Source organism: Chiloscyllium plagiosum, chromosome 19, assembly GCF_004010195.1.
Source record: "Chiloscyllium plagiosum isolate BGI_BamShark_2017 chromosome 19, ASM401019v2, whole genome shotgun sequence".
Taxonomy (NCBI): Eukaryota; Metazoa; Chordata; class Chondrichthyes; order Orectolobiformes; family Hemiscylliidae; genus Chiloscyllium; species Chiloscyllium plagiosum.
Genome location: NC_057728.1, coordinates 66,440,307 through 66,452,452, shown reverse-complemented (window position 1 = coordinate 66,452,452; position 12,146 = coordinate 66,440,307). Strand labels below are relative to the sequence as shown.

Below are 12,146 nucleotides of genomic sequence, written 5' to 3'. Positions count from 1 at the left end.
AATGGGTGTGTTTTTGTGAATGTGTGAGTGAATGGGTGTGTGTATGTGAATGTGAGTGAATTGGTGTGTGTGTGTGTAAATGAGTAAGTGAATAGGTGTGTGTGTGTGTGTGTGTGTGTGTGTGGGGGTGTGGGTGTGGGTGTGGGTGTGGGTGTGGGTGTGGGTGTGGGTGTGGGTGTGGGTGTGGGTGTGGGTGTGGGTGTGGGTGTGGGTGTGGGTGTGGGTGTGGGTGTGGGTGTGGGTGTGGGTGTGGGTGTGGGTGTGGGTGTGGGTGTGGGTGTGGGTGTGGGTGTGGGTGTGGGTGTGGGTGTGGGTGTGGGTGTGGGTGTGGGTGTGGGTGTGGGTGTGGGTGTGGGTGTGGGTGTGGGTGTGGGTGTGGGTGTGGGTGTGGGTGTGGGTGTGGGTGTGGGTGTGGGTGTGGGTGTGGGTGTGGGTGTGGGTGTGGGTGGGGGTGTGGGTGTGGGTGTGGGTGTGGGTGTGGGTGTGGGTCAGGGAGTGCCAGGTTGTCCGTTGTGAAGTTTCAGAGGCTGTATCTGAAACATTAAGTTTGTCTTTCTTTTTGCTCTGGTTCCTCAGTCATTCTGCCTTGTTTTTAATCACTGTCACTGTAAGATCCTGCTGCCTACAGTCCCTAGGCTTTGCTCGTGACTCCATCACCTCTTGACTGTCCCTGACAATCCACCTGCCCACTTTAGCTGGAGGTTTGTGGTGAGATTTCAGAAAACCACTTCACAATTCACCATTCCAGACTATCTTGGTCTCCATTATAGTTTGTAATTACCAAACCCCAGTAAAGTTTCACAGCCCCTCCCATATACATATGGTGAAGCCCCCAAGATAGCTCCTGATCAGGGTGGAGAGGGTGTGACACATGGCCTGTGTTCCTGCAGTGCAGTTCCCCACATGTTGATTTGTAGCTACTTTAACAAGGTTTGTTACTTTTGGAACAAGGAACCTTAACATTCCTGCCTGGTATGGCAGACACTCTGAGAGCGTAATGACAGACAGTATGACTCTCTCCTATTCTGCGTGAAACTTGTGTTATTTATAATCGAGTGGTGCTGAAGATATTTGTTTACGCAGCCCTTTGAGAAGCTGCAGCTACTGCAGTGGAGACCGAACAGGGATAGATTTGAGATGCAGGTTGAATACTAAAAGAGGTGTGTCTGGCATCAGGCTTGCATTATCCTTCACTTTCACAGCTTCCTGAACTGGGTGCTACACAGCAGCAGCCCCGCTGCAGCCTGCTCTCACTGTCTCCCTCTCCCTCTCCCTCTCTCTGTCTGTCTGTGTCTGCGTGTAGCTCTGGGGTGGGGGTGGGGTGAAGGCTTTGCCTCACTGCTTCTCCTTGTAAGAGGAATATTCTATTATTGGATTTTGGATCTTGTGTTTGTCCTGTCCCGGCCTTGTCATTTTGGAAGAGCTTCGTTAAAGATATGAAGACCTACAGAGGTGGCAATCAGTCAGCCTGTCATCTCGTCCAGTCTGCCTTGTGGGAATATCTCCACAATAGTGAAAGACTCTGTGATACACTCTCACTGCCCGAGTGCACATCATGTTGTTTCAACATCACTGCAGTTTCAGTGATATAACGGGGAGTGATATAAATACTCGAGTCAAGTTTTGCTTTCCCCCGGAGAGATAGGAATAAGATCTTCGCCTGGGGATGTGGCTGTCACACGTGGATGGTCAGAATGCCAGGCTCTCACATTGCTTTCCGGGATTGTCACGATGAGGAGCTTTGTGACTCAGGTGAGCGCAAGTTGTCTGTTGATCGAGGACTGACCCTCTGGCTGCAGAGAGGCAATGCTGAAGAGACAAGCGGAGACGATGCAATGGTCTTCCGATCTGTCGGTGTTTAAGAGCTGCAGTGATACACACACAGCCCCCGCATTGCACAGGCAGAGCTCTCTGACAAACTTGGGACTGCTGGGTGATGGGGGCAAGAGGCTGTCCCTTCTAAATAGGGGCTGGGCAGATGATGGGGGTGAGTGCAGTGCCATCCCCTTCAAGGGACGCTTCAGGCCAGCTGTCTACCCACTGTCCAGGTCTCTCTCTGTCTCGGAACACTCCCTGTCCCAGTCTGGCTTCAATGTGAAGGGGGCATGCATGCCTAGAAAGTCTGGGAGCGGTGAGATAATGGGCACAACATTGAGATGCCAGCAGACTGAAGTCAAATTCACCAATAGCTGGAAGTCCTATGATGAAATTCTTGCAGAAGAGTCCAAGATGACCAGGAGACAGAGAGCACTGAGAGACACTGGCTGCCCGCGGGAGGGAGTTGCTCAGTTAGATCCCGATATTATCCTGACCATGCTGGGAGACCTGGAGCAAGTGCTTTATACAAACCTGCCTGGTGAGTTGAGCATTGCTTTTAATATTTATTGCAGAATGTAGGTATTTTCCTTCTTGTTATCTCTTTGACACCTCCTGGAACAACAGCTATCATTTATGTTGTAAATGACTCTCAGGGAAAATGATGGCCCCGTTTCTGAAGAAGCGCACTGTAGAATGCCCCAGACAAACAGGGTGGAAATTGTAAAGCGGTGTCTGAGAAAAAGGTACAAGGCTTTTGTGAGCTTCTCAGTAATTTGGGAATGGGATTCTGAGATTGCATGATCAGCCATGATCATATTAAATGGTGGAGCAGGCTCGAAGGGCCGAATGGTCTACTCCTGCTCCTGTTTCTGTGTTTCTATTTGCCCGGGTGATACTTTAATGACACCCCTCTGGAGCAGGTGGGAACTGCATACAGATCTTTGTTTAGAAGGATCAGGGGGTTTCTGATTGGACACAGAATCCTGAGAGGCTTGGATCAAAAGATCAATGGTTACAGGGAGAAGGCAGAAGAATGGGGTTGAGAAACATATCAGCCATGATGGAATGGTGGAGCAGACACGACGGGCCGAATGGACTAATTCTGTCCCTGTGCCTTATGGTCGCACTTCTGGCCTAGACGTTAGGACACTACCACTTTGCCACAAGAACCCTACACTTGACACTGGGAGATTGAACAATAACTGAACCATCAAAGTCTGCTCTGCAATTGGCTGGATGTTTATTGAGAAGCTTCTCCATTGCATGGTAACCCCATTACTAACCTGTCTGAGGCACTGAGTCAAAACAAACCCCCTGCTCATTGGTGATAACAGAGAGAACCCAGAGGCAGAAGGATACACCTGTGTGGAAAGCTGTGTATCCAACACGGTGAGCAATGTGAGCTCTATTAGAAATGTGATCCCCATTGTAAACCCCAAATATATAAACACGATTAAGTCTGAAATATGCAAATAACCATCTCTTGGAGTGCTCCTTTTGAAAGACTTGGTTTATCCAGAAGGTGTGAGAGGCCTTGTGTTTCACTTAGAAGGAGCTGGCTGCTCACACTCAGTCAGGGAATTTGTTAAGAGGATGTAATTGTCTGTTATCCACTCCCTGACGTTGTGGGATTGGGGGATGAGGCTGGGTGCTGAGGACCTCTGTTTGTCAACATTTTTCGCCATAATTTCCCACTTCCTGATCACTCCCCCCTACCCCATCCCCACTCAATCCCTCTCCCGATTACAGCTGATGATCCAGCAGCCTAAATCCCATGAGTCATTGGGCGTTGAGGAGCTGAGAGAAGCCCAGCACAGCTCAGGTGCCTGTGGCTGTTTCAGGTAAAGTGCAGGCCTGCCTATTGCAAACGCTTCAGTGCAGAGCGGTCCTCAGGCCAGCCAACACCTGAGAAGCCAGCTACAAATCCCTGGTCTTCCTGATAATAGAAATAGACTTGTATTCCTCAATTGTCCTTTTTCAGAGGCACCTGAGATCATGGGTTTTCAGTAATTGATACCAACTGTCAACTGTGTTGATCAAACTAAATGTCTGTCATTCAACACAACTGGAAGAGTGAACTTAAATTCTTGTAGCATCTTTTACATTCTTGGAATATTTCCCAGCGCTTCATAACCAATTGAATATGTCTGACAGTGTCAGAGAGAAGAGTGTGGTGGCCAATTAAACCACAGCAAGCTCCTACAAAAAGACCATAGATAGAAGAGTGGAATTAGGCCATTCAGCCCATTCAGTCTGCTCCATCATTCAATCATGGCTGATACGTCTCTCAGTCCCAATCTCCTGCTTCCTCCCTGTAACCCTTGACCACCTTATTAATCATAAGACCATATGACATAAGAGTGGAAGCAAGGCCATTCGGCCTATCAAGTCCACTCTTCCATTTAATCATGGCTGTTGGATGTTTCAGTTCCATTTCCCCGCACTGTGCCCGTATCCCTTAATTCCTTGTGAGATCAAGAATTTATCAATCTCTGCCTTGAAGACATTTAGTGTCCCAGCCTCCACTGCGCTCTGCGGCAATGAATTCCACAGGCCCACCCCTCTCTGGCTGAAGAAATGTCTCCGCATTTCTGTTCTAAATTGACACCGTCTAATTCTAAGGCTGCGCCCACGGGTCCTAGTACCCTGCCTAACAGAAACAACTTTCCAGCGTCCATGCATTATCTTGTAAGTTTCTATTAGATCTCCCCTCAACCTTCTAAACTCCAATGAATACAATCCCAGGATCCTCAGCCGTTCCTCATATGTTAGACCTACCATTCCAGGGATCATCCGTGTGAATCTCTGCTGGATACGCTCTGGTGCCAGCATGTCCTTCATTGGACACAGTATTCTAAATGGGGCCTAACCAGAGCTTTATAAAGTCTCAGTAGTACATCGCTGCTTTTATATTCCAACACTTGAGATAAATGACAACATTACATTTGCTTTTTTAGTCACAGACTCAACCTGCAGATCACCTTTAGAGAATCCTGGACTAGCACTCCCAGATTCCTTTGTACTTTGGCTTTGATTTTTCTAACCATTTAAAAGTAGTCCATGCCTGTGTTATTTTTTCCAAAGTGCAAGACCTCGCACTTGCTCACGTTGAATTCCATCAGCCATTTCCTGGACCACTCTCCCAAACTGTCTAAATCTTTCTGCAGCCTCCCCACCTCCTCAGAATGACCTGCCTGTCTGCCTAACTTGGTACCATCGGCGAACTTCGTCAGAATGCCCCCTGCCCCTTCATCCAGGTCATTAATGTATAAAGTGAATAATAATCATGAGCCCATCTATCTCCATCTTAAATACACTCAGTGACTTGGCCTCTACATCCCTTGACACAAGGGTTCCCACTGAGTCACCACCCTCTGGTTGAAGAAATTCCTCCTCATCTCAGTTCTAAAGGGTCATTCCTTCACTTTGAGGCTGTGCCCTCAGCTCCTAGTCTCTCCTCCTGGTGAAGGCATCTTCTCCATGTCCACTGTATTCCAGCCTCTCAGTATTCTCTAAGTTTCAATCAGATCCCCCCTCATAGAGTCAAAGAGATGTACAGCATGGTAACAGACCCTTCGGTCCAACCCATCTATGCCAACCAGATATCCTCACCTAATCTAGTCCCATTTGCCAGCACTTGGCCCATATCTCTCTAAACCCTTCTTATTCATGTCCCCATCCAGATCCCTTTTAAATGTTGTAATTGTGTCAACTTCCACCACTTCCTCTGGCAGCTCATTCCACACACGCACCACCCACTGTGTGAAAAAGCTGCCCCTTTGGTCTCTGTTATAGCTGTCCCCTCTCACCCTAAACCTATGCCCTCGAATTCTGGACTACCCCACCCCAGGGAAAAGACCCTTCTAAACTCCAAGTACAGACCCAGGACCCTCAATCACATCTTGCATGACAAGCCCTTCATCCCCAGGATCATTCTTATAAAGTTCCTCTGGACCCCCTCCAATGCCAGCACATCCTTCCTTGGATTGGGATATCAAACTGCTCATATATGGTTCAAATGTGGTCTGACCACAGCCTTATACAGTCTCAGCAGTACATCCCCGCTCTGGTATTCTAGCCCTCCTGAAATGAATGTTAACATTGCATTTGCCTTCCTAACTGCCAACTGAACCTGAATGATAATGTTTAGAGAACCCTGAACTAGAACTCTCAAGTCCCTTTGTGCTTCAGAATTTTAAATCCTTTCACCATTTAGAAAATAGCCTGTGCCTCTATTCAGGTAGGTAAAAACAATGACTGCAGATGCTGGAAACCAGATTCTGGATTAGTGGTGCTGGAAGAGCACAGCAGTTCAGGCAGCATCCAAGGAGCAGTAAAATCAACATTTCGGGCAAAAGCCCTTCATCAGGAATCATTCCTGATGAAGGGCTTTTGCCCGGAACGTCGATTTTACTCCTCTATAGCTTTATAATTTCCCACATTGTATTCCATCTGCCACTTCTTTATTCACTCTCCCAACCTGTCCAAGTCCTTCTGCAGTCTCCCGGGTTCCTAAACACAGCCTGTCAATCCACCTAGCATCGTGTCATCTGCAAACTAAGCAATCCAGCCCTCAGTTCCTTCATCCAGAAGGAATGTATAATGTAAATAGCTGATCCAATATGGACCCTGCAGAACTCTGCTGGTCACTGGCTGGGATCCTGAAAAAGGCCCCCTTTATCCCTACCCTCTGCCTTCTGCCAGTCAGCCAATCCTCTATCTATGCCAGTAGCTTGTCCCTAACACTATGACTCTTGTTTTATTTAGCAGCCTCAAGTGTGGCAACTTGTTAATGGCCTTCTGGAAGTAGATGATGTCCTTTATTGGACTTGCTCATTGCCTCCACAAAGCAGTGAGATAAATAGCCAGAGGGTGAATTTGCTTCATAACCTCTCCTGCTCTAACCTCAGTGCAGGTCTGATTGGAATGTTGATCTCCAGAATCCTGTCCTCTCTCCTGTAAGAGTTAGATCAGGTGAGGAGTTTGGGAGTATTGACACTCCCTCTTCTCGTACCCATGAGTGGTCTGATGCAAATTTCATGGAACCAAAATGAGATGTCAGAGGTTTCAAATCCTCTAATTGGTGCAACTTGATTGCAGATTTCAGGCAAAACACAAGTCCTTCAGGGTGTGGACACAGCAAGAGGTTGAGTGATTTATTAGGGCTGGTCTTATTGAAGAACAGAGCAGGCTCAATGGCCTGTCCCTGGTTTCTACGTTTTGAATGTAATCTACCCCTTCCCTTCTATGCAAGGGACGTTCAGAATTGGGAGGAGGCAATGGCCCAGTGTTATTATCAGAGGACTGTTAATCCAGAGAGCTAGATAACTGAGACCCTGGTTTGAATCCTACTATGGCAGATGGTGAAATTTGAATTCACTGATAGTCTGGAATTAAGAGTCTAATGATGACCATGATTATTGGGGAAAATAAAATGATCGAGTTCACTAATGTCCTTTAAGAAATGAAGCTGCCATCTTTACATGTGTCTCCAGACCATGGAATCCCAACAGTGTGAAACAGGCCATTCAGCCCAACTGGTCCACACTGACCCTCTGAAGAGCATCCCACCCAGACCCAGCCCCATACATTTCCCATGGCTAAACCACCTGACCTGCACATGTTTGGAGTGTGGGAGGAAACCGGAGCACACGGAGGAAATCCACGCAGACACGGGGAGAATGTGCAAACTCCACACAGACAGTTGCCTGAGGCTGGAATCGAACCCGGGTCCCTAGCTCTGTGAGGCAGCAGTGCTAACCACTCAGCCTCCAAGCTGTGATTGACTCTGAGGATGGGCAATAAATGCTGGCCTACCAAGTGACACCCTCGTCCCATGAATGAATAAACAAAGTGAAACAACATCTAGAGATTCTTGTGATTTTGTCCTGGCTTAGTTCTCCTGGTGGAATATTGTATCCAATCCTCATTGTGTTTTTGGGATCCAGTCAGTGAACAGTTTTGAGTGGGAGATCCCTGGACCTTGCTCAGTGAAGCAAAGACAGAAATCAGACTTTGTTGGGTCCAGTCAGCTCCAAGGGACGGACAGGGTGACCTGTCCAATTGTAACTGGCTACCAGCCTGAAACTCCAGTTGGTGGGCAGGGTTAAACTCTGCTTTCTGGCCCATCCCAGTGACAGGTTGTGCTGTAGCTTATTAATACCCGAGGGTGTCCTTCAGCTTACAGCACATCAGTGAATCCTCATCATTTTCAAACAACAATCAGCACGGGAATATTTAAAGAGAAAAGTAATTATATGAGAATAGCTAATAAACTGGGAAGTTTCTAGGGATTAGTAACTGTAACTGATTTAACTTATCACCAGATTTATAGACCCTTTACTGTCATTTTTAAAGATGACTGTTCTGTGAAGTGTTTGTGTTGGGTACTTTATGTACAGACAGCTCTTGTAAAATCCACAAGGAACAGGCCATTCAGCCCATTGACCCTCTTGGCATTGAGTGATATCCTGGTAAAGCCCAGATTCATTCAGCATGCTCGGCACGGTGGTTCAGTGGTTAGCACTGCTGCCTCACAGCGCCAGGGCCCCAGGTTCAGTTTCAGCCTCGGGTGACTGTCTGTGTGGAGTTTGCACATTCTCCCTGTGTCTGCCTGGGTTTCCTTCCACAGTCCAAAGATGTGCAGGTCAGGTGAATTGGCCATGCTAAATTGTACATCGTGTTAGGTGCATTAGTCAGAGGGAAATGGGTCTGGGTGGGTTACTCTTCGGAGGGTCGGTGTGGACTGGTTGGGCCGAAGGGCCTGTTTCCACACTGTAGGGAATCTAAAATAAAAGCTCAGTTCTATATTCTTTGTGCTGGTTAAACAACAAAAGGTTCAAATTAACTCTCAGCCTCAACAGCCCTTCGAGGGATTGAGTTTCAAATTTGTAATCCCCTTTTCTGAAGTTACCCTCAAACCTCATTTTAAAGTCCTGCCCATTTGTTCCAGGCTTTACTTACCCCCATCCCCCACCACTCCAACTACCACTCCCCCCCATCCCAACTTCCAGCCCCAACCACTTCCCATCCCCAGTCTATCCCCCCACCCTACCCCCATCAACACCCCACCCCACTCACAANNTACCCCCACCCCACACTAACACTTCACCCAAATCCCTCACCACTCCAACCCCCAAAGCCCACCACTCCACCCTGGTCATCTCCCACCTCCATGTCACCACCCACCCCCCCAAATAAGAGTCATATAAGACTAGAAATGATCTGTCCCAACAGAAGCTGCCAGATGTTTTGAGTATCTTCTCCCCACAATGAGGGGAGGTGATGCCCTGGTGGTATTGCTAATGCTCTGGGGATCTGAGTGTGAATCCTGTCATGGCAGATGGTGGAATTTGAATTCAATAAAAAATCTGAAATTCAGAGTCTAGCGATGACCATAGTTCCATCTTTGTTGGGAAACCCCATCTGGGTCACTAATGTCCTTTAGGAAAGAAAACTGCCATCCTTACCTGGTCTGGCCTACATGGGACTCCAGACCCACAGCAATGGGGTTGACTCTAAACTGCCCCCTGGGATGAGAAATGAATGCTGGCCTAAAAACAACACTTTAACAAAAATGTGCTGGTTATATATAGCATGAGACCAGAAGACCATAAGACATAGGAGCAGAAATTAGGCCATTCAGCCCATTAAGTTTGCTCCGCAATTCAATCCTGGGGTTGAGAAGTTTCTCAACATCATTTTCCTACCTTCTCCCTGTAACCTTTGAATCCCTTAACAATCAAGGAACTCTCTATCTCAGCCTTAAACATACTCAATAACTGGCCTCCACAGCCTTCTGTGGCAGTGAATCCCAGACATTCCCCACTCTCTGGCTGAAGACATTTCTCCTTATCTCCGCTCTAAAAGGTCTTACCTTTCCTCTAATGCTGTGCTCTCAGGTTGTAGTCCCTCCGAATGGAAACATCTTCCCAATGTCCACTCTCTCCAGGCCATTCAGTATTCAGGTAAGTTTCAATGGAGTGTAGACCCAGAATCCTCAAACTTTCCTCATATGTTAAGCCTTGCATTCTCGGGAACCTTTCTGGATCCAGTCCAGGGCCAGTACATCCTTCCTAAGATATGGGGCCCAAAACTGCACACAATATTCAAAATGTGGTCTGACCAGAGCTTTATAAAGTCTCAGAAGTACATCCCTGCTTTCATATTCTAGTCCTTATGAAATAAATGCCAACATTGTATTTGCCTTCCTAACTACCAATTCAGCCTGGACTAGAACTTCCAAGTCCCTTTACACTTCAGATTTCTGAATATTCCCCTCATTTCTTCCTACCAAAGTGCAAGATCTCACACTTTCCCATATTGTACTCTATCTGGCACTCCTGTGCCCCCTCTCCTAACCTGTCCAAACCCTTCTGCAGCTTCCCCACCTCCTCAATACTACCTGCCTTTCCCTTCCCTCTGTATTGTCTGCAAACTTAGCCAGAATGCCCTCAGTTCCTTCATCTAGATCATTAAAGTATAAAGTGAAAAGTTGCGATCCCAACATTGAGCCTTGTGGAACACCACTTGTTGCTGGCTGCCATCCTGTGAAGGATCCTTTTATCCCCCACTCAGGGGCATTAACCCAGGGCCTGGTGAGAAACTACCACCGTCAGCATTGGGGTCAAACCTGAACTACTGGCATCACAGTCTAACCAGCTGGGCGAACCAACCCTCAGCAGTGACAATAAATTACTCCATTCACAGGGTTATGAATGTTAGGAATTCCCTGTCCCAGGGAGTTATGGACACACCATTGTTATAATTATTCAGGGAGTGAGTGGATGGAGTGCAACAAAGGTTTACCACACTGATTCCTGGGGGGGGTATAACTGACATATGAAGAGGGACTGGATTGGTTAGGATTATATTTTTTTCTTTTCTTTTATATATTTTATCTTTTTTTCTGAGGAAATTCTAAATTCCCTCTGATTGTATAATTTCTGTTCTCTTACCCCTGCATTACCGCCTAACTGCGGTAGTGCTTATTTTTCCCCAGCAATCATATCATGTTTGTGCAGGTATAGGATACAGTGAGGAACAACAGGTGATTAAATCTTTATTTATATTCCACCACCAGGAAGGAAGGAAACACCCGAGTGGCCAGTGACAAACACTGCCCTTCACATCAAAACAGTGTGATCAAAACAGTGAAGGGGAGGGCAGGGACTAAATCAAAATAGAGTTGGAGGGGGAAATGATGCACTCCACTCCCTGCGGCACCCACCTCTCCCTGAACAACTCCAGGGTGTTGGTCGACACCGCGTGCTCCTTCTCCAGAGACTCCCGGGCTTGGACGTAGCCGCGGAGGAGGTTAGGATTATATTCACTGGAGTTTAGAAGAATGAGATCCCATACAAACCTACAACATTCTAACAGGACCAGACATTGTAAAGGCAGGAAGGATGTTCTCAATGACCAGGGAGCCCAAACCCAGGGGTCACAGAGTGAGGAGAAATGTTTTTCACCCAGAGAGTGGGAAGCCTGTGGAATTCTGTCACAGAAAGTGGTTGAGGACAAAACATGGAATATTTTCAAGAAAGAGTTAGATGTAGTTCTTAGAGCTAAAGGGATCAGAGGGTTTGGGGAGAAAGCGGGTGCAGGAGACTGAGTTGGATGATTAGTTATGATCATATTGAATGGTGGAGCAGGCTCAAAGGGCCGATTTTCGCTATAACGCGATTGATGAATTGGGGACGCTGTTTCTTAAGTGCAATCTTTTAAAACCTATGTTGGCTGTAATGTGATTACATCAGCAACATGTTGAGTGCTGTTTCTAAGGTGGGGGTTTTTCGATAATGTGGGTTTGCACAAGAACGCTACTATTGCATTATAGGAGAAAGATCTGGACTCCTGCTCCAGTTTTTGATGTTTCTATATTTCATGACTGGGATAGAAATTTTTACATCTCTCAAGGAATCAGATGAGATATGAATAGGCTGGGAAGGTGGGACTGAGGCCATCCATTTGCAATGATCTTACAGAATGGTGGAGAAAGTGAGGTCTGCAGATGCTGGAGATCAGAGATGGAAATGTGTTGCTGGAAAAGCGCAAACGGACCCCACCACCAAGGATATATTTCCCTCCCCTCCCCTATCAGCATTCCGTAAAGACCACTCCCTCCGTGACTCCCTCGTCAGATCCACACCCCCCACCAACCCAACCTCCACTCCCGGCACCCTCCCCTGCAACCGCAGGAGGTACAAGACTTGCGCCCACACCTCCCCCCTCACCTCCCTCCAAGGCCCCAAAGCACACTTCCATATCCGCCACAGATTCACCTGTACCTCCACACACATCATCTATTGCATCCTCTGCACACGATG

General features: G+C 47.3%; 1 protein-coding gene across 6 annotated transcripts in view; it reads left to right on the top strand.

Moving 5' to 3' along the window:
* Positions 1-2,093: 2,093 nt before the first annotated feature.
* nav3 (neuron navigator 3) overlaps positions 2,094-12,146 on the top strand; it is a 219,091-nt gene continuing 209,038 nt past the window's right edge. For all 6 annotated transcript variants that reach the window (XM_043708780.1, XM_043708778.1, XM_043708782.1 and 3 more), the window contains exon 1: positions 2,094-2,356. In XM_043708780.1, the coding sequence (XP_043564715.1) occupies positions 2,110-2,356 (247 nt within the window). In that variant the 5' untranslated portion in view covers positions 2,094-2,109. The remainder of the gene's footprint in view (positions 2,357-12,146) is intronic.